Here is a 22252-nt window from a genome sequence, read left to right as displayed (position 1 = left end):
TCGCTGCTCGAGGCCTCGGAGAGGACGGACTAACAAACAGGACTGCATTTATTCTCTTATAAATAAACGTCGTATTTAAGGGTCCGCTCTAGTCGTCAGTGCTTGGGTATAAATATTTGTACTAAATGTGCATACGGATGCTTTCTTTTGTCCCTCAGTCTCTAAACGACTAAAACAAAACACCAACGGAACATAAATAATCATATCCCTGTGTATGTAGACTTTGTCAGGCGATATTTATCATGAATATTTTTGGTTAATATGTACAAACTGTACTTATGTATGAGAATAAATGTGTGCGTGAGTTGTAAGTTATTCTATTTGATTTAAATGACTTTGAAAGATCTTTAAAAACTCTATCTGTGTCTTTATAACTGAATGACCGTAACATTAGAAAACACAGTAAAACAAAATTGAAACTAGATTTTTATTAAAATAAGCGACGCAGATATTTTCTTTTAAAGTCTCTTATTAATATCAGATACATGACTCTAAACATAACATTTATCCACATATAAAAGAATGTATCACTATTTACACTCGACCCTTAAAAAAAGAGCCCTATCATACAAACCAGCAATGTCCTGTAACTATTCATAAACATCCCGTCACGTCTTTATGATTTTACCAGTGATTGTCGCAGCATTTCATACGTTTCAGGACTGACATCCTCTCTGGAAATTCATGACTTGACCTTATTGCTAAGCTCATCCAAATATTACTTGGAACTGCACGTTAGCGTATTGTCCAATAGAACAACCTCAAACTGAAACATCCAATTGGAATTGGTTTCGACATCTGCCACGTCGACATGGATTTATGAGAAACACTCGATCAACTTGGAATTTTGGTGAAGAAATGTGAGTTGGTCTTCGGACATTCGATATTCCCGTATAACCAAAGTGCACATCGCGATTGACCTTATTGGTGTCGAGTACATTATTGTACAGGACGTGAATCGTCTGTGCAGCAGGCGCCTAAACCAAAATATTTTCAAGTCAAACTACCGTCATTTGCTTCCTCTACATAATATTGACAAAGATTCCCATTCAGATAGTGGCAACCAAGCAAACTCATTCCTCCACCTTAGATTTCCTCTTGGAGGTTCTGGGTCTGGGGTTTTTGGACTCTGCAGGTTCTGGGGAGCCCGGAGGATCCGTGGGCGGGCTGGGGGCCGTCTCCACATCCGGTTCCGGCTCCAGGGGCATGGAACCACCTGAGAACAACAAAAACATGAGAGGTGACGCCAAGATTGCACAGAAAAAATGCCTTGAAGTTCTCAATGAAATCTGTACATTTTGTAGGATTTAAGGGGATCTATTGGCAGCAAAGGTATATCATATTAATAAGTAGGGTTTCTTCAGTGTGCAACGAAGAATGTTTTCGTCACTTGAGAATCACTGTTTGTATCTACACAGGAAGTGGGAGGGTCCACCATGTTTCAGCTGGTTGCAATCTGCAACCTCACCACTAGACGCCACTAAATCCTACACACTGGACCGTGACATGCGATTGGCTTCCTGTCCCCACTGTCACATGTCTTTGCCACATTCAGCAGAACAGAACCTGATTCTCATCGGTGCTCCGCAGGTCAGAGCTTTAAGAGAGCGAATGTGCGCCAATGGAGGCCAAAGGAAACCCCGGAGCACCGTGTTGGTCGAGGGTCACGGCTCCGTCTCTCGTGAGCAAACACCTCGTTTCTCACAACGTCACGTGACCGCACGACAAACTGTAGCCTCGCGATGGGTTCTGGGAAGTATTTGTTCATTACTCGCACGGGAACAGCGCGTCGCGTCGCGAGGCCGAGTGCAGGGCAATCGTGACCGGGCTTTTCCAACGGTAAGCGCGTGACTAGATGTTCCAGTTGTCACATTCCAGACGGGCAACTCCAGATTGGCTTCTTTTTTTTCTTTTTTAAACGGTGAAATTTCCGCACATTTAGAAGGCGGTGAATCATTAAGGTGTATCAGCCTGATGCTTTCACAGGCTATTTATAACTTGAACAACAAAGTTTGTCCCATGACCCAACAGTTACACAATCACCCCCCCCTCCCCTGAATGCCTGTGAAACAGAATGTTCCTTGGAGCCAGAGGTGAGGCCAAGAGTCATTGTTAAGTCATCTAAGCGTAAAATCCTAAAGTCCAAAAATATATTACATTTACAAAACTCTATTTATTTGAAAAGGAACTTAATAAAAAAATAATAATCTGGGGAAGTAAGTGTTGGATGGACTCGCTGGGAATGAACAGCATTACAAATAACTTCAACCCCCCCACGCTGCATTGTGTGACAGATTTCTTAACAAACCTCAAACTAAGTTTTCAGAGGTAAATTGATCATCTTCATCTTGGTAATGATGGTGTACTGCTCAACATTAACCAACTGTACATTCACAACAGGCGGTTCAGCGTCAGAGAGCAGATCGATTGCCAGAGCTGTGTAATTAAGTAAAAGGTGCGACACCGAACACGGACGCATTGTTCCGCTGTTATTTGTTAACAGCAGAACAAAAAGAAGCAGAAAGCAAACAGGCTTTTCTCTCCAGTCCACTGACATCCGAGAGCCGCCAGCCGTGACGATCATTTCAGAGTAGCCTTGAATTTATTATCTTAACTGCGTGTCTTTTTTTTCTTTTTCTCACTGCTGACTTTCTTCTTTCTTTTTTTTTTTGGTGCCAAGAATATATTTCCTGGCTTAGAGGTTAGCTTCTTTTATTTATTTATTTTGAACATATTCCATTTAGCCTCAGCTCGTGAATTCAATCTGCTCCAGTCGTGCGGCAGGCAAGAAGCTGTGAATAAAAAAAACACACGGGGAAGAGAGAGAAATTTTTTTTCTTCTAAGTTTCCTTTAAAAAAGGAAGAAAAATAAATTGGGCTTTTGGTTTAATGACGGGAGGTGGAGGCTGTGAAATGCGTCGCCGTCGGCGCTGAGGGCGTAACACTGGACTCTTCTGAGGAAAAATACTTTTTTGTGTGCGCTCACCTCATTTTAGAGTTTGAGCTCAGAACAAACTTAAGAGGCGCTCAGCGGCGCGCGGCCTCATCACCTCCGGACTCACAGCCGGACCTCATTTCGAGCCTCGCCTCAGCTCTGACAGTCGACAGAGTGGCTCCGTCACGACGTCAAAAACCGAGACGCTACGCCGAGGCGACGGAGTGCTAACTGACACTTTCTACGGCCTCGTATTGGCCAGTCGTACCCGTTGGCAGCTGGAGGTTCTTGTTGTAGCTGGCGGCAGAAGACATGGCTTGGCCCAGAGCTTGGTTGGTACCGAGGGCTTTGGCGGCCGCCGCAGAGTTTGCTTTGGATTTGGAGTCCTTGCCTGGTTTAGTCCACACCAGACCCTCCGTCACCTGCAGAGCAGCTCCCATCTTCTGAGCCATGTCCATGAGCTGCGAGGGGAAAGTAGACATAGAAACACTGGAAGGAGAGACTTCAACAACTGACCTTTGAGACGTCAACAGGACCTCGAGGGCATGAACACCAAACGCACACAATACCGTGAACGAGCTAACGGATCATGACTTTTAATCAATTAGCTTCTGTAGTCCATTCCTCCAAACTGGGGGCACAAACACACTGCAGAACCTCCCCTCTGCCCCTTTGTGTACCTCAGTATCAAATTCAAAGTTGCTGTTGTTGTCTCGAAGCAGGTTGACTTTCCTCTCCATCTCCTGATACTGGTCCAGAGTGGCCTTCTTATCGCCATGGTTGTAGAGGAAGATGGCAAAGTTCAGGTTGACCAGAGGGTTGGACCTGCAGGTTATTCATCACCAAGCACAAATTATATTAAATGATTCAATTTAAGGACTCAGACATTTAAGTTAGTAAGACAGACTCACTCGTCAATGATGGCAGCCTGCTCATACGCTCTGGTGGCGTTGTCTACGTCCTCCAGGTTGGTCAGAGCCACTGGTGACAGAGCGTGAGACGGTGTTTCAGTTCAAACGCGCCAAATAAAAGGAGCAGACAGCTGCTCAGAAATGTGCATTCAGCATGTTCAGTAGATTAGATATTACTTTATTCATCCTCAGGGGAGACATTTGACGCAGCAGCAAAACATTTTCTAGAAATATACAATACAATAAAATATAATAGCAGGACATATTACATTTAATAATTGTGAAAGTGAATACAGTGTCTCTAAAGCATAAAGTGATAGATGATTAGTTTGAGGAGGATTTGACCAGAGGTGATTTATTATAAAGTCTGATAGCAGTGGGCAGGAATGTTCTCCTGTATCGGGAATGTACTCCTGTATCTGGAATGTACTCCTGTATCGGGAATGTTCTCCTGTATCGGGAATATTCTCCTGTATTGGGAATGTTCTCCTGTATCGGGAATGTTCTCCTGTATCTGGAATGTTCTCCTATATCGGGAATGTTCTCCTGTATCTGGAATGTTCTCCTGTATCGGGAATGTTCTCCTGTATCGGGAATATTCTCCTGTATCGGGAATGTTCTCCTGTATCTGGAATGTTCTCCTATATCGGGAATGTTCTCCTGTATCGGGAATGTTCTCCTGTATCGGGAATGTTCTCCTGTATCTGGAATGTTCTCCTGTATCGGGAATGTTCTCCTGTATCGGGAATGTTCTCCTGTATCTGGAATGTTCGCCTGTATCTGGAATGTTCTCCTGTATCGGGAATGTTCTCCTGTATCGGGAATGTTCTCCTGTATCTGGAGTGTTCTCCTGTATCGGGAATGTTCTCCTTTATCGGGAATGTTCTCCTGTATCAATTATTTGTATGTGGTGTGCACTTTTCAAAAGGAGTAGGATGTCACTTTTGTGAATATACAATTAATGTACAGCCGTAAACTGCTTGATGCCCACAGACCGTCGGCACTATTCCTCGGCCTGGAATCATCGGTCTCCTCATTATTTGCTTCACGCTACCTGCCAGTAACATGTAGAGTTCCCCCATCCGTGGGTTGAGGCTGATGGCGGCGTTGAGGAAGTGGAAGGCAGAGGCGTACTGCTGCATGGTCAGGTGAACCAGACCCAGGTTGTACAACACCTTCCAGTCAAAGGGAGACATGTAGTGGGCTCGCTTCAGGCAGCTGATGGCCTGCGGGGGGGGGGGGGGGGGGGGGAGGAGGTAGACAGAGAGGAGGGAATTCAATGACATGTGATCCCAAGAGGAGCCGAGAAGAAACCGTGGCTTCTGAGCAATGGTGCTTTTTATAATACTCCGGTATTACATAGAACATCTTCAATGGAGCGTAAAACAGCCCAAACTGAACGGTGGAATGAACTCGCGGTGACCTTTTTCTTTTTTTGGAATACTGAATAACGACGGAGAATGGAACAGTGTTACTCACCGCCACATACTTCTTTTTCCCGAAGAAACACATGCCGATGTTGTTCCAGAGGGGCGGGCTCTCTGGCACGGCGCAGGCCGCCACTCTGTACTTGTTCATGGCCACATCAAAGTCGCCGTGGGTCTGCATCATGCTGCCCGCAGCCAGGATGGCCTGGGAATTAAAAAACAATGATTATAAAGACATTAGAGGAGGATGAGGGCACTTATGACGATAGACTGACTGGGCCCACCTGCCCGAGACTGACCTTTTGTTTAAGAGAAGTGTGATGCACTGTCCTCGGGTAATGCCCAACTGCGTTTATACCAAAGAACAACGTGTGTTCGAATACCCACATACCTTATAATTGTTGGGGTCAAACGTGAGGGCATTTCCAAGGTGCTCAAATGCTTTTTGGTATTTCCCAAGCTGTCGAAAAAACATGAACACAGATTATACACAAACTCATTTTTAAAATGTTTACGACACCTTCAGCACGTCACTGTTATCTTGTAGCGCCCGTCGTCTCTTGTGGACAGACAGTTTCACTGGAAACGGTTATACATTTATTGATTTTTAAACTCCCTACCTGTAAAAACAGCAGCCCGAGAGTAGACAAGAGTTCAGTATTCTCTGGAGAGAATCTGAAAATGGAGGAAGAGACAAGTCGGAAGAGGAAAGTCACTTGATCTACGCCTGTAATTACATTTAATGTCTGCACTTATTCTTAAGATAACATAGTTGGCATTCAGGGAATGTGCTGATTCAATCAGGGTTTGATTCAGCATAATTTTTGTTTTATAAATTATGACCTGTGGGGGGGATGATGTGGCTCTAAGAAAGATATGGAGGCAGATCTGCATTAAAATAGAGTTCACAGTGGTACGTCTCATCAAAGCAACATCAGTATTGGGGCACTTGATTAATTCATTTAACCCCAACAGGAGGTAGCCATAATGAGCTCTGCTATTATAGACACCGAGGTAATCTTCATATTTACGCCATGACTTAATGTTTGAATATTCAACATGTGAATAGATATGGAAATGATTAGAATTAATAGGGATGGCTAAGGGGCATTGGCTTACAATGAGGCAAAACTGAAACTTTGTGTGAGATTAAAAGAGATAGATCAAGAGGGTACCCCATAGACGGCATGTTTTATAGCTCTTATCTCTATAATAGTACAATGATGTCATGAAGTGAACTGGCATGCTAAAGGATGTGTTAATATAACTGTCATTAATAAAAGCTTCTCATATTATAAAGGTTGGATGAAAAACTTTGTTCTGGAAAACAATTATAATTGACTGCTGTATATGTTTATCTAACATTATTTGTGTGTATATATATATACAAACACAAACATATATATATACACAAACAAACATGTATATATATATACATAAACATATATATATACGCAAAAACATATATATATATAAATAAATAAAAACATATATACGTATATTTATATATAAATATACAATATATATATATATTAATATATATATTAATTCATATAAATATAAACATATATAAATATATATAGATAGATATAGAGAGAGGCCAGTATTTACAGTCCATAAAACCATATACCTAGAATAAGTGGTTATTTTAAATATTTATTTGCTTAGGTCTTCTCAGTGCTTTTCAACAGTCCACTTGACTTACTCCACGGCCGTCCTGTACACTTCGATGGCCTTGTCGGTTTCTCCAGCCTGCAGATGAACCTTCCCGAGCATCATAAACGTCTTGTCGTGTTTATTAATCCGGAGAGCTATGTTTAGATGCTCCTCAGCCTGACGAGAGACAGAAGATCTAAACGATCGCATCACCACAGGAAGGAGAACGGCGTGTCCCGTTTAGTGTCTGTAAAATCAGAATACTCACACGCTTGAAGTCTTTGATGAAGAAATAGCACAACCCCAGATTATGACTGATCTCCTAGGGTGAGAAAATGTCAGATTATACAGGGTTTGAAGAGGACTTGGATACATTTAATTTACAAATATGAAACCTATTTGAGACAACGGCTCTGTGGAATATGAACTCCACAGTAGTATTAGATGGTCCAGCTTCACAGTGGTCAGCAGGTGCAACCATGACGCTTTTTTTCGTCTTCTTTTAATTGTTGCAAGAAAATATGTCAAGTCATTCTAAGTGTATGGAGATTTTGTTGAGAGGACGTCATGCTGTGTATTTAGAGTGAAAGATGCCAGGTCCCACTTAACACACACACTTTAAAAACAGTGTGTCGTTTCTTTTACCCAGTCTTTCTCGTTGAGCCCCGCAGCTTCGTGGTAGAACTCAATAGCTGCTTTGTGCTTTCCCAGGAGAAATCTACGGGAAAGAATAAACAACAACAATCCACGTGAAAAACTAATCAACCTTATTCACCGCACGCTGAATCGCAATCCTTGACGACCCTGCAACACTGTGGGGTGGATTAACTTTTCCATATCGTATTTCTCTGGCCTGCAGTTGTGCCGTTATCACCGATATGTCTTTATGTCCGTCTTGTTAGATAACGGAGAAGGGCTGTAGACTCACAGCGATCTGGCCACCTGCTTGAGGTTGTCAGCGCTGCTGGGATTCAGGATGACACAGCTCTGAAACAGCTCCAGGGACGGTTGGATCTTGCCCTCGAGGCGCATGATTAATGCTGAGGCGAGAAATTAAAACATCAAAAGGGGCACAGCGTGGGGTCCACGGAGCAGATTTTGGGGGACAATAAATGATGCATTGAGGAGCTCGGGCGCCGACAACCACCGAGCCTTCATTTGATGCCGATTCCATTCATACGTGTGTGAGAAGGGAAACGATACGATGGAAACGGCTCACCTTGAACATATATGGCATATTCACACATTCCGTTAGTCTCCTGCAGCTGTTCTTTGATCATCGCCTGCATGGAGACAGAACAGGTGACAATGTCTTCAACTATGGATGTCGCGACAATATGATTTCCTGAAGAGGCCACGTCTCTTCTGTGGCTTCGACTGCGCAATGTGCACCTCATCCAGCTCTGCTGCACGTGCACGGAGCTCAATAGCAGGCGTGCGTCGAGACGCCCACGCGGTCCAAGAAGTCGCTCGGGTAAAAAGAATGACGCAAATTTTAAAAAAGGGCCTTGAGAGGGATGAGTGCATCTCTTGTAAAGAGAATGTGAGGAGGAGGAAGTTACCTCACAAGTATGTACGGGCCTCTATCCAGAGCTTTTATTAATAACCTGCCCGCTTCATGTGTGAATACACAGGTCAATGCAGAGAATTAGCCCGTAATAAAGTCGAGTGTTAGACAGAACCCTGCACATGCCAGGCATTCATTAGCTTTCTTTAAAGGTCAATCAGATCAACTCCGAACAAACATCCAACAGTGAGTGACAGACCAAACCACTGGGGGACTGGTGGGACTTTACCTTGCAGGTGTCATAGTCCTTACGGATGTAGTGATGGTGGATCAGCCAGTTTATCCTCTCCACAATGGGAAGCTCTGGAGCTGGAAGCCAGAACAGAAAGAGGAACACTTTTAAAGCTCATTACACTTTGCTGTTCAGTTAATTTCTTATTTAGTTGATAGCTGAATCATTAATCCTGAACGCTCCCTCCTTTTGCAGTCGTTAGTGGGCCTCTGATCCGACAGTCAATGCAGATGTTACACGTCAACCTAAATCCACGGGCTAAATTCAACTCAATTCGCCGAGCACTGTGTTCGACAGCTCAGACTATATACAAAAGTGAATGTCTCTTTCGACTATTCATTATTTATCGAGTCTTTTCTCTAGTTTGGCAGTTGAATAAATACTCGTGAACGCACCTTCTCGCTCTGGAGTCGCCGGCGGGCCCTTTGATCCGACAGCAACAGAGACGTTAACACGTCAACCCTCCAAAAAAGCCAAAGTGTAATCTATTCACCAGCCGTGCTGTAAATGTCACCTTGTAAGCACATGGGTTTTTATTTTATTTGACTTTACTGCTTTTTTGTCTCGACGAGTTGCGATATTCCCCGGTTGCCAGGGCAACAATGTATCTCGCGAGCCAGGTGCTTGCGACGGAACAGAGAGAAAAGGTACGGAGACGGGCTGAAAGCCTGGAGGAATGAGCAGCCCGACACAAAGCCAGCATTACAAAGGGTTAGCTAGCCCCCAAGAACACCGCCACAATGCTCCGACTCTCCCTCCCGCCGGAGTAACATATTTCATTTCACGTGGAGGCAAACGTAATTCCAAATTCATGCAAATTGTGATTCTGGTAATCCTGTTATTTTACACCTGCTACCTTCCTCTGAGTCTAAATATAGGACGCAATGCAATGTGGGAAGAAGTGCTGGGCTCGGAGTCTACCACTGACACCGGGAGGGGGGGGGGTGGTCGTTAATGAACTGCCTGGGTAAAAAAGTGTTTTAATCAAATATAGTGTGAATTACACCAAGTATGTTGATGTGCCGCAAGAGCTGGGAGCCTCTTCCAACAACTTCAGAGAAACCCTCTGCGACGCCGAGTGTGAAACTGCGTGGCTTTCACACGTTGGCCCCGTCAAGATTTCGGAGTGGCCCTATTTGTAGCAACCCTAATCCCCTTTCTTCCCGCTGAGACGGCAATAATATTCTTGTCTATGTGTTTCAGATGGGAGAGGGGGGGGGCGTCCCGAAGGAAATGAGAGACATGCGCGACATGCATTTCCTGTAACAATGTGTAAGAAGGATGGGAGAAAGGAGGCGCGAAGAAGAGCGCGCAGCAGGAGGACTCCTAAATATAAATCTGTAGAAGAAGAAAAAAAACCTTCGGCCCAAACACGGAAGGCATTTTCTCATTGTTCAAAATGTGATCTGGCTAATGCTAAGACATTTGGCTTCCAACATACGCTCCGAGCATCTGTTAAAGAGGGATAAGAGCAGAGGAGAGGCATGCTGAGATCAAAAGACACATGGGGAGAATGAAATGGAAATACGTTGAATTCTACATTTGGGGAAGTTATACCACGGGAACTTTTTTACAAACCCTTCAGTCCTGTCAAGTAATTTATTCTCATTTTCATCTGCCTACACTTTTTTCTTCCATGGAATTTGACAGAAATGCCAGGCTATTGCAGCACAAGCACTTGATTCTGGAAAATGGAAACTGGTGACCTTCCACCACTGGTATTTGTTTTGTTGCTGGTATGACTCATATGTAGTTACAATCAAAGAATGAAGTAACTGCATTGCCTCATATGTCATAAGAGCACATCATGTACTCGTGCATGATCATATTGCATTGTGCACAATATAACCCTTCAGGATGGTTATAGAGAATTAGTATGACATCTGTAGGTTATGGAGACAATTTAACTGAGATTTGTGGATTTTTATTTGATTATTTTTCCCTTCTTGCTCATATTCAGCAGACTTTGGACCAAATGTCCTCAACCAATCACAGTTTTCTATTATGAACTTCAGGCAAGCAATTATTTCATAATTGTATAACTAATTATATGTATTTATAGCAACCTACCATGTGTATAACATGATGTATTACTGTATGTTCCAGTTTCCTTGTCTGATGGCTGTGCCAGGTGAAGACAATTTGATCATTTAGGCACAAAATAACAATTTTGATTTAGGTGGCTTTTCAATGTGTGCAGCGTACATATTCTTGTCCTCTGATGTACACGTGGTGCAGTGTGGTTTGTACACTTTTATATTTAAGTTCTTACTTGCATTTGAATTTGTGTTGTTTCCAAACATCAAGCTCTTCATGGTTGATTTTTGTTGTAATATTAACATGTTAGAGTTATTAACAGAATACAAAATGGTAGTTTGACTTGGTTATAGAGGTTTTTCCTTCACTGATACAACACGATACAATTCCAATACAATAACCAGTTCAGAGCTCATATTTATTTTCTGCTGTTATGATTTCTGTCATATACTAATGCACTACTAATGTCCCTGCACATACAATAACATATTGTCCCAAATTGCTCTCAAAGGACGTGCATGCTCAGCAGTGATTTGTAATCGTGAACAAGAGCATAATGGGACATTAAGCCACAATTATGACAAATATCCAGATATCATATCTGATCAACACACACAGAACTATCTGGAACATGGCTCATCTGCATGCTGTTCAAACAGCTTCTTCCTTGTCGGGACGGATGCTAGAAGGGTGAGGGTGACCTCTGCAGGACGATTAGTTCCAAACTCACTTTAGTGGCATTTCCTTTTACCAGCTACAGACTCAATGAAATCAATATAATGCGTGTCATAAACAGAATTGTGTTGCCTTGATGACTTGCACGTGTCAACTGTCTTGCTGTACCTTTAGGTGCTCGACGTTTCTTGGCTTCAGTGGCAAGTGGGAGCTGAAATATATATAAAAAAACACCACAAACGGATAAGTAACAATCCATACGATCTGCTGTTGGATGTTGCGTTATTATATATCTTTAACATTTATATGGTCCTTGGTTAAAAACACACACAAAAAGATGAACTAAATGGACTGACTTACGTGGTTTCTAACTGGTGCAAGAGCCACTCCCACACACTTAAAATCATCATTTATGTGTATTTTGTTCTAGTTTGTCAGTTAACTCTGAAGAGTCCCATCATAAGCCGTCTGTCAACTGTCTACACGAAAAAGATTGATTAGAAGTGTCGATGCTTTTCTAATCAGAATTACTCGCCAACTAGGACATATTGGATATTCTAATTATTCAATTATCACCAGAAGTTACGTTGGTGTCTAATCTGAGTGTTTAATGCAAACCCTCTTCAACAAAGGCGCTCCATCTACGACGAACGATCGTCTCTTTAATGAAGCTGCTTGTTCCCATTGCTAAAGAGTCGAGGGTCACACATTTAAAGATGTGCAACTCAACTGGGGGCATTTTGCAATTATTGGTTATGGAACTGCGTCAATGGACGAATACTAGCGGTGGGAGAAGTACGAGTAATAATTAATTTAAAGAAGTAGTTAAGGATATAGTAAAAAAAATAAAATCCTGCATTCAAAATGGTACTCACATTGATACTGAACACATGTTTCTGACCTGGAAACTAAATGACAAAGTGACTCTGCTGTGACGCTGCTATGAAAACATAATGCAGCTGGTAATGTTGACATTTTCCCACCAACTTCATAACAATGTCATGGTTTTAAATCAGCCTTCTCCCACATCCATCATATCGCCCACGTTCGCTGGCACTTTAATGCAATACTTTTACTTATAACTAGTTCTACATTCTGGTATTTCTACTTTTACTTAAGTACAATATCTGAGTACTTTTTGCAACTGCGACGAGAAGCAGTATTCAAGTACTTGAGGTTGCCGAATTGTATTTCAGTGTAGTACTTGCAGGAAATGGTGACACTTAAAGCATGACGTCATCATCAGAAACATTAGCTCGTTCACATTTCATGAGTAGGCGGGGATCCAGCTTCCTCGCGAGCAGGTAAACACGCGCATGCTCAGTCCGAGTGTTTAGCTCCCAATCGTTTCTTCTACCGACGTTTAGTTTAATAGCTAATATCCTCCTCACGTCATCACTCCCACCGCCCCACAAACGCCGGACTTTGTAACCATAACGCAACTGAAGCTGGGTTAAGACGTAAAGCTAGCCTCAGTGACGTGAATGCAGCGCTGGAGAGTTAGTGACGTTATATAACATTAGTTTACACAAGCACAACGCGTGGGCACCGTGTAGCGTTCAAGTCCCCTCGCCGCAGCTACAGTTAAATTACATTTCAGCTTGTCGCTTTCCCTTCGGACAAAAATAGAGGACCACCGTTAGCTGCTTAATCAACTTAGCTGCGACTTATGGAGTCGGTTAGCCAAAAGCAGCCAGCATTCAAACGACCGGCGTTATTACGAAGGTTATACTCCCGAGTCCCGACAAAAAAAACACGTCACGTTTACTGAAGGTGTGTAACGCGTGTTTGTGTTTAGCAGAGGACAAAAAAACGGTAACTAGCTTCGGGGCTTCTCACTCACCGCCGTGTTTATCTCCTCGTCCGCCATCTTGGGATGATCGACACTCGAAGCCGTTGCCATGGAGACGTCACAGAGGAGTAGCTGGTGGGATTTATGAATGATTACCTTTTTTTTACTCCACCTTCGAAATGGGAATATTTAGTTTGTTAATTAAAATGTATATATATATATATATATTTTAAAGAGTCTTCTTTTTTAAGGTACTGTATCAAATCAGACGTCTCTAATGCAAATTAGATAAACACAGCTGTTTAGTAGTTCAGACAATTTCCCCACTCCAAATATTGCCTCAGGGCAGACGGATTCAGTTTTGAAAATGCACTTCACACCTAATGAAACATACAAATGAGTTTAATCAATGGTAAGACTTACAAACAGTTTCCAGCAAATCCCATTCCAATATATATTTTAAACCAATATGTACAAAACACCTTAATACACATTCTGATCATCAAAGGGAAACCTCAGAAAAACTAATTTCTCTATCACGACGAACAAAATCGAACAACACACGAAGCCTCGTGCTTAAATCCCCACGCTGGAATTAATGAGTGACATCTGCTTCAAGGCACTTAGTTTACACCCAAACAATGTGATCCAGTGTTCCTGTAAGGAAAGATCAGAACAACTTCTATGTACAGTATATACCATCTATATATATATTCACAAGCACAAAACATGTAAATACCCAACAAGTGGGTAGAAAGCAGCGAGAAAATACAAACTATCTGTGTCTATTCAGTCACATTTTTGTTTGCTTTACAATTACAAAGGAAAATATTGGATAGATGTGTTCTTTCTGCTCATTAATACACTTCTCTAAGTACTGCAAATACACCTACACTCTGTCATTCTGCATGTCACTCACTTTACATTAATAAATCGCAGCAACACTGACAGAAAACATATTCTTCACAACTCAACATGAATAAAAAAATGTGTAACAGTATCTTCATTTTTTTTTTTTCACACGTCATCTAAAAATCAGTAAACTGATTAAAACAGTAGAAAGAAAAAACCTTCATCCCCGTCCCCTTCATTATTCATCATCCTGTACACATGAAAAACACACGAGATTTAGAGCGGAAAAAAATTCAAACAGCAGCTGTGTTCATTAGTAGTGGAAGATAGATGCATCTCATTTTACAGATGGTGGAATATGGAGTGGACCGTATGTATTGAACCAGTTTATGAAGGCAGAATGACATAACCTGCAACGCTCTACATGCTGCCGGAACGACACAAATATGTATTTGTACGTTAAGTGGGTACATAATTCAATGACGGTGAAACATTCTTGTGTCAAGTGTGCTTTTTAGATAATCCCGACTCCTCCCAGTGTTTATTCATGAGGCCCCGGTATGTTTGAGTGAAACATCCCGATACTTCCCCGCCAGACTATTTAACGGTGAAGGGATTTAAATAAATGTACTTTATCACTAAACTGCAGCCCTGTTCAGTGGTGCGCCGTACATCTTTAGTCGACCACGTTGAATGCAGTTAGTCATATTGTGATGAGGGGTTGCCAATTCATTTTTCGGCGTACCCCACGCTGCCGCCTTCGGTTCAACTTCAGTTTTCTGTCTCCGTCATGCTTTCCCCAGAACACATTTTTGATAGCAGGAGTCGCGCTGCATACTGATGAAGGCGGTAAAGAGCTCAGTGGCAACGGAGACGTATGCAAGTCATGACACGCTCTTGCGTAAGACCTCTCGCTTGTTTTCTGTATGTTTAAGCAGCAAGAGGAACAAAGCGCACACGTCACTCTCACTCTCAATTTCTCTCAAAAGTTGTGTTATTAGTATTTTTTTTGCTTTTTTCATAAATAGATTAAACCCTAACCACAATGAAGTATGTTGAAACATGGCTATGTTGGTCAGAGAAGTGACGAGCCTGAGTCTAATTCCTGCCAAAGGCTCCCTGGGCCGCGGAGGCGGCTGCACTGGATGCAGCCGTCTGGACCGTTCGGTTGGTCAGGACGCCGCTGGAGAACTCCTGCTGGGCCTTGGTGAAGCTGGCACCGGTCCTCCTGTACTTAGAGTGGACCTGGGGACACGAGACAAGTGGGAGGGGGGGTTAGAGAGGTTTCTTTAAATCGCTCTCTTTACCTCTTCACAATGCGTCAGGACATCCTAATATTCTCTCATCAAACTGAAGACAAACTGCTTCAATGGCACTGTATGCAGATTTAATTGATTTACTATCCAAGCTTTCTGTATGAATTATATATATATATATATACACACACACCGACTAATTTAATTTATTTATTTTTATATACATATATATAAATATATATATATATATAAATAAATAAATAAACAAACAAATTCAGACAAAATAGATCATCCTAAAAAATGTGATTATACAATTCAAGAGGCTATCCTTTCAACCAATTCACATGTATTAATTAGTTAATGGGATATCTCAAAAATAAAGTAGTGTCAGGGAAATTTGGAAGAAAGTTCAGGATTTAGTATTTAGAAAAAGTCTTCATATCATGGCAGACTTTGTGTTTAGAGTGAACAAATGTCTTCATCTCCATCTGCTCTATGGCATGTTTTGGGAAACGTGTTGTTTCTGAACCTTCATAAAAGTTTCTAATTCTCCATATTATCTGTTGCCCTTTCATTGCCAGTGTTTGTCACCACCATTTTTTCTTTTCTTTTCCCTCGCTATGCTTCTCTCTTTGATCTGCACTGAGTTGTAGGAAAAACAAACAATATAAAGCCACAGTGGGAATACCCACATGTATATGTTCGACTTTCTATTTTAGCCTAATAATTATAAAAAGGCGCTGGCATCTTTAAATTTGACTGCAAACAACTGTAACCTCGCCATGGTCAATTCTATTTGACCGGTTAATATTAAAATACTAACCAGATAATCTGCAATGTACAAACTGTACTATGGTTCAGCACTCCCTTTGGTGGAGGGTCAAGTCTTTCCTTTCACGTACCGCTTTGAGTAGAAACACAGCCAGGACCGCGTTCACAGTGAAGAATCCGGCCACCACCATCATCACCACAGCCACCGCCAGGTTGGTGCCAATCATGCTGATGGCTGCGATCCATCCACTGTCAAAAGCAGAGACAACAAATACCCATGTGTCATTGCACATGTTATACTAACACGACATCCCGGCATTAAAACTAATTATGATGAAAATGGCCCGAATTGAAAGCAAAATGAGGCGTGCACCTAACAGTCCCCCGATGGCCAATGGGAAAGCACGAGGGTTATAGAAGTGAATGATGAAAAACGGAGAAAAAGCTGAAAATATGAGACGGTATATAAATAGAACCCAAAAGAGAGAAAAGGGCCACACACTTACAAAGAAGCGACCCAGACAAGTTAAGGCAGCTGGAATCTGTCAAAGAGATGCGAGAGAGGAGATACAGGGCAAGAACACACACACACACACACACACACACACAGAAAGACGTGAATGAAGAAACATGGACCCATGCATACTCACAGTTACTATGAATCTACCCAAAGCACACTCATTCTTGCTCATGAAGTCAGAAACCTCTTGTTAGCGATGACAAACTGTCATTCCCCCAACATGCAGAGGGTTACGGGGTTAACGGAGGTTCACACTGACCTGTTCCCCCACTTGGGGATCCCGACCGTCTGGATGATGTACACCGCCACTTGGAAGAAAAAGATAAAGAAGAAGAAAAAGAAGCTGAAGGAGTTGTCGGACCTGGAGAGGGAAAACAGAAACACGAGGAAGTGTTATTAATGGTGTTTATCATTTAAGATAATTGTTGTTTGTTTCCAGACTTTCAAATGGAGGTTGCAGTTGAATTAAAACATTTAAGTGCATAAGTCACAAGAATAATCAAGAGAGCATCTACAACTATGTGTAGCCTTCAATAAAGATACAACAAAAATTACGATAATAACCAAAACGTTAAATAAACCTTTTACCAATATATAATAATATATTTACTTTTAGTAATCATTCTTCACGCACACAACCAATTTTTTTTATTTGTCAATTTTGTTTAGTTTGTTTTTAAATACACTAAATGAATTAATTTTTCTCTCTCTCTATATATATCTATTTTTTTTTTGTGGGTGGGGGGGGCTTTACAACGCTATCACTTGCCTATATTTATTATTTTGTTTAACAAATTGCCCGATGTTATGTTGTACAAGAACATATTAATAAGTAAACAAAATCTTGCAGATATTACTCCAAAATCCAGAAAAGGTGTAAGTGCTTCTTTTCAGCCAGCAGTACAAGACTAGCTGAGAAACTAAGCACTGTAAAGCTATAAGCAAGACAAAGTGATAGTAGCATCTTTTAATATTTTTAATAGAGTACAGAGCGGCTCGATTGTACTTCCTATAACGCCTCTGGCTGACTTGGAGGATGAGGGTGTACACAAGGTTTGCGTAAAGATAAATAAAACAAAACCCTGCCAACTAGTTCATCTCCACATGTCCCGATGTTTCTACTGCTTCGTACAACAGAACAGTTTCATCCTGCGAGTCACGCCAATCAAAGAATGCGGTGCCCACCTGAAGGCCTTGTAGACGGGCCGGTACCAGCAGATGAAGGACACGGGCGTGAAGAGGAAGAACCAGAGGATGGACAGACCGAAGTCCACGCCGTACTGAGAGCCGGCGGTGAAGTAAGCCAGGCAGGCCAGCACGTTGAGTAAGAGGGTGGCGCTGTGGACTGGGGAGACAGGCGGGAAACCAGTGAGCTGCACGGCCAACCATCAAACCAGTGAGCTGCACGGCCGACCATCAAACCAGTGAGCTGCACGGCCGACCATCAAACCAGTGAGCTGCACGGCCGACCATCAAACCAGTGAGCTGCACGGCCGACCATCAGCAGCCCAAGGACACATTCGGCTCTCGGACGGTTAACGAATAGAGTCGAAACCGTTCAAAAGTTTGGGGTCACATTTTCTTTGCAATGAAGATAACATTAAATTAATCAGAAATACACTCCATACATTGATAATGTGGTAAATGACTATTCTCGGTTGAAACGTCTGGTTTTTAAAGAAATATCTACATATGTGTATAGAGGCTCATCTCCAGTGTTCTAATGGTACATTGTGTTTGCTCATCGCCTTAGAAGACTAACGGAGGGGTAGAAAACCCGAGTGCAATTATGTTAGCACAGCTGAAAACAGTTATGCTGCTGAGAGAAGCTATAAGCCTTCCTTTGAGCTTAAAGTTAGAAGAACAAAATACATTTTTGAAATAAAAATCATTATTTCTCACCTTGTTAATGTCTTTACTATATTTTCTATTCAATTGATAAATAAAAGTGTGAGTTTTCATGGAAAACACGAAACTGTCTGGGTGACCCCAAACTTTTGAACGGTGGTGTATATTTTCATAGTGAACCATCTTCGGTGCCCTCTTAGAGGAATTAATCGGTGCGAGTGATGTTTTCAGTAAACCCTGAAAAATAAGAAGACTTCACACCCAAAATTAACACTTTTGTCAATTACTCTCCCCGCGTTAACTTATAGAATTAAAAAGCCTCCACTGTATGCTTAGGATTCATCTAATTGGGATATTAAACATGCTGTCAGGGTTGTCAGATGGCCTATCGATGAATCAATATCGTACAGAATACTAGGAACAATATGAATAAATCATGATGGGAAGATGCTGACATTTGCCAGCCCGACGCTAGTGTGCTACAGAGATGGGTCTTTAAAAAAAAAAAAGAGAGAAGAGATAGTGTGGTTGACATGTTATCAAATCTGTTATGGATCAATGACCCTTTCATTTTTTTTTTACAAAGAGCAGGTATGAAGGTAAATACTGCATGCAGGGGTACGTACACATCCAGAGGTAGTACATCCTCTTGCAGATCCCGCGGTACTCCTCGGGGATTTCCCCCTCAAAGTCCTGATAGAAGCACGGCTTCACAGGGGAGAACGAGGGAAGAGGTGGCCAGTTGTTCTGTTTATCTGACACACACACACACACACACACACACAAAGTAGGTTAACATCGTGAGGGCGGTGTAGATCCGTATCGTTTGTGTACACACACACACACAACACAAAGGTCTAGTTACCGCCGGTGTTGAGCGCCGCTCGGCCTGCGCTGCTGTTCTGGAGCTCCTGCTCCTTCCGCTCCAGCTCGGCCGCTTTCCTCTCCAGCTCCTCCTGCTGCTTCATCAGGTTCGCCTGGCCGATGGCTACGTTCGCCTAGACGGGAGATTGAAGAACGCCGTCACTGCACCACCACCACTCCCCGCTGCCTTTTGACCCGCTTGTGAAGTTCCCAGAAGCACAACACTGCCCACCTGATTCATCCGAGACTCAACAGCTCATGAGACCAAACGTAATCCTGAAGCACCGCCTCACTGCTTTAGCCCGAGGACAAACTATAGACCAATATTTGCTTCTTGCAGATATGTTGTGTTGGCAAATATGTGTTGAGATGTTGCACCAGAGAGAATTGTAAATACTTTTTAAAAACTGTATGATGGGTAAAATATATTTTTGTTACAATGATCCTTATTAAAATATCACTTATGCAGTGGCAGTATGTATATTTACAATTACTCAAGTACTGTACTGAAGTATAATTAGTATTCTATGCTACTTTATGAATCTACTACACTTTTACGGAAAATATTATACATTTCACTTGTTACAAGTTACATAAAATAAAATATATATGTTTATATGATATGATGCAGTACTATACTATTAATATAGACAATATGACTAAGTAAGCAACATTGGGTTCAACTGGACTACAACATTGATTTGCTCTTACATGTATTCAGAAGCGATAAATATATTTCATAATAACAGTACACTTTAAAGAAGACCTTTAATACTTTAAGTCCATTTTACTGATAATACTTCTGTACTTTTGGTTGAGTAGCACTTAGAATATAGGACTCTTATTTAGATAATTTTCTTAAGTAAAAGTAGAAATACCATAGTGTAGAATACTCTGAGTAGGTCTTCCACCACTGCATTTACATGATGTGTTCAAGGGAAAAAGAAACCTGTATCAGCCTATGCATTGTTATGTGTTTATACTCTTTCAAATATTGCTATGACAGCCTCAAATAACCCTTATTGGGCAAGGTCCACGATTCACTCAAAACATGAGCGTATTATTATTGTACTCATCTATTGTTTTGGACAATTAAAGCCACGATCAACCACCAAAGATAGATGCACTCTTGTAAGTAGATCTTAGCCGGAGTATAACATGTGTGTGTGTGTGTGTGTGTCTCACTTGTGTGCTCTGCTCCACAGAGGTCTGCAGAACGGCGGGTTGAGAGGAGGCAGCAGAGATGGGGATGGTCGAGTCGACGTGTGTTTCCTGTGAAACAATATTGCTTTTTAAAAAAAATACCGACGAGGAAAAACTATAGATCCCATCAATTAGTAGTATTGAAAACAGAGGAACGAACCATTTCAGTTGCAGAGAAGGGGTTGTACTCGCCAGCACCTTCAGCCGCTCTGCCCGTGGCTTGTGTGATTGATGCATCCTGAGAAGAAAAAAAAGAGTGTAACTTGGTGTTATTGTGTCTTTTGGTGAAGCCATGACCCTTCCCTTATTGTGAAGTAAGCAGACTCCCACACACCAGCTATTAATAGACTCTTGGCCCTGGACCACATCTGTCACAGGTAAAACACACCTTCTTAGGCTTGAACAAGCAAAAGGGTGCTTTTTTCTTTAAGTAAATAAGTCATAAAGACACACGCTCACCTATTACCATTACTCCCTCGAGCTATTATATCTGAAAACACCCGGATGCGATAATTACCTTCTTATAAAACACAGCGCGCCGTTAAATTGTATAGTTTATCTCGAGGATCCGGTTTTACAAAATCAACCATTAATGACGTCACAGGGTCACATTTGATGACGAAATATCAGCAGGCACCTGTTCGCGGAGGGTCTGCTCGCCTGCGCAGGTGAGAGAGCCGAAATGTCCACGTAGAGTAAACACACCGTTTCACAGACATGTTCAATTAGTAGTCGGTAGTTTAAGTCTCATACTTTATAATAGTGACGTTTCTTACTCAGGAAACGCAGAGGCCGAACCCAGCAACCGACCAAACAGGTTTTTTGTTACAGCCTGGATCTCTTTCGGGCTTCAGTCTGCGCGAAGACAACGTCTTTGAAACTTGGCGCACAGAGAAATAAGAAACCCCAGCCTCACCTGGAAGGGGTTCATGTCCACCGGGTCCACCGGGTCCACGAAGGGGTTGTTGTCGAATTCGGACATTGTGGACCAAAGTTTATCTTGCGGGGCATAAACAACACGACAGCTCCCGTTCTCCCCGGCAGCGGCTGCTCCTGGTTCTTGTGACACGCCGGGACTCTGCGCATGCGTCGCTCGAAAAGGTGGCCCGCGTCATCAGGAGGCTGCCCCCAAAGTTATTTATGATCGATTAACGTGTCGTAACCTTTATTTATGAATACAATTGTTTCCAAAAAAACAAATGGTTTATAAAAAATAGGTGGTTCTCGTGAGTCTAAAAATGTGACCCGGTCTGTTGTGGTAAACGTGGGAAAAGGAGCTCCATTTAAAACTCGAGTCTGTTCGTTTAGCCTTTAAAGTTGCCTTTAGGTGCCGTCGGAATTCTGGGAAACGTAAACGATTAAACAAACCTGGGTTGGAGGTAACTTTACACAGGAAAATGTGAAGTGAATATCATAGATATGCCCGTTTCATTTATGCGAATCAAATTTATTAATGTTACGTTTGTCAAATTCATGTCATGTGGTTAACTTCTAGTCAGTGGTGGAAGTAGGCTACTTCGATTTTAGACTTAATTAAAATGAGCAATATTACAGTGTAAACTGTTACAAGTAAAAGCATTGTATAGACATAATAGCCTACTTTAAGTATCAAAAGTCAAAGTAACCATGTTATGTCTCATTTCGAAATAATACATATTTGACAGTACAAGTATCTCAGAATAAAAAAATAAAAATGAAGTACATGA

The 22252-nt window shown here is 42.0% G+C and overlaps 2 protein-coding genes across 3 annotated transcripts; both read right to left on the bottom strand.

Moving 5' to 3' along the window:
• Positions 1-413: 413 nt before the first annotated feature.
• bbs4 (Bardet-Biedl syndrome 4) lies at positions 414-13343 on the bottom strand. 2 transcript variants are annotated; one of them, XM_056413106.1, is made up of 16 exons: positions 13284-13343; positions 11609-11651; positions 8726-8805; positions 8149-8212; positions 7858-7969; positions 7575-7647; positions 7198-7251; positions 6979-7106; positions 5894-5948; positions 5665-5733; positions 5326-5478; positions 4901-5072; positions 3847-3916; positions 3616-3760; positions 3204-3396; positions 414-1216 (listed from the first exon to the last, which is right to left on the bottom strand). In XM_056413106.1, the coding sequence occupies exons 1-16, from the start codon at positions 13341-13343 to the stop codon at positions 1074-1076; spliced, it is 1614 nt and encodes a 537-aa protein (XP_056269081.1). In that variant the 3' UTR covers positions 414-1073. The 2 variants fall into 2 exon arrangements, with proteins under 2 accessions (XP_056269081.1, XP_056269082.1); XM_056413107.1 differs by lacking the exons at positions 11609-11651; positions 13284-13343 and adding an exon at positions 9124-9623.
• Positions 13344-13616: 273 nt separating this feature from the next.
• Positions 13617-21588, bottom strand: scamp2l (secretory carrier membrane protein 2, like). Its single transcript, XM_056413562.1, has 9 exons — positions 21463-21588; positions 20707-20784; positions 20529-20615; positions 19345-19477; positions 19106-19234; positions 17817-17976; positions 16891-16992; positions 16243-16360; positions 13617-15329 (listed from the first exon to the last, which is right to left on the bottom strand). The coding sequence occupies exons 1-9, from the start codon at positions 21526-21528 to the stop codon at positions 15183-15185; spliced, it is 1020 nt and encodes a 339-aa protein (XP_056269537.1). The 5' UTR covers positions 21529-21588; the 3' UTR covers positions 13617-15182.
• Positions 21589-22252: the final 664 nt, after the last annotated feature.

This window comes from Pseudoliparis swirei, chromosome 4 (genome assembly GCF_029220125.1).
Source record: "Pseudoliparis swirei isolate HS2019 ecotype Mariana Trench chromosome 4, NWPU_hadal_v1, whole genome shotgun sequence".
Classification (NCBI taxonomy): Eukaryota; Metazoa; Chordata; class Actinopteri; order Perciformes; family Liparidae; genus Pseudoliparis; species Pseudoliparis swirei.
The sequence above is the reverse complement of the archived record's forward strand: the minus strand, read 5'-3'. Positions and strand labels throughout refer to the sequence as shown.

Bases quoted from the DNA above. Each gene is read 5' to 3' on its own strand.
- bbs4 (XM_056413106.1), bottom strand. From the start codon at position 13,343: ATGGCAACGGCTTCGAGTGTCGATCATCCCAAGATGGCGGACGAGGAG. The intron at 11,652-13,283 runs GTGAGTGAGAAG...TATATATTTCAG, and splicing joins ACGAGGAGATAAACACGGCG to CTCCCACTTGCCACTGAAGC. The intron at 7,107-7,197 runs GTGAGTATTCTG...GTCTCTCGTCAG, and splicing joins TCATCAAAGACTTCAAGCGT to GCTGAGGAGCATCTAAACAT.
- scamp2l (XM_056413562.1), bottom strand. From the start codon at position 21,528: ATGTCCGAATTCGACAACAACCCCTTCGTGGACCCGGTGGACCCGGTG. The intron at 20,616-20,706 runs GTTCGTTCCTCT...ATTGTTTCACAG, and splicing joins CCTTCTCTGCAACTGAAATG to GAAACACACGTCGACTCGAC. The intron at 19,478-20,528 runs GTGAGACACACA...TCTCCCGTCTAG, and splicing joins CTGTGGAGCAGAGCACACAA to GCGAACGTAGCCATCGGCCA.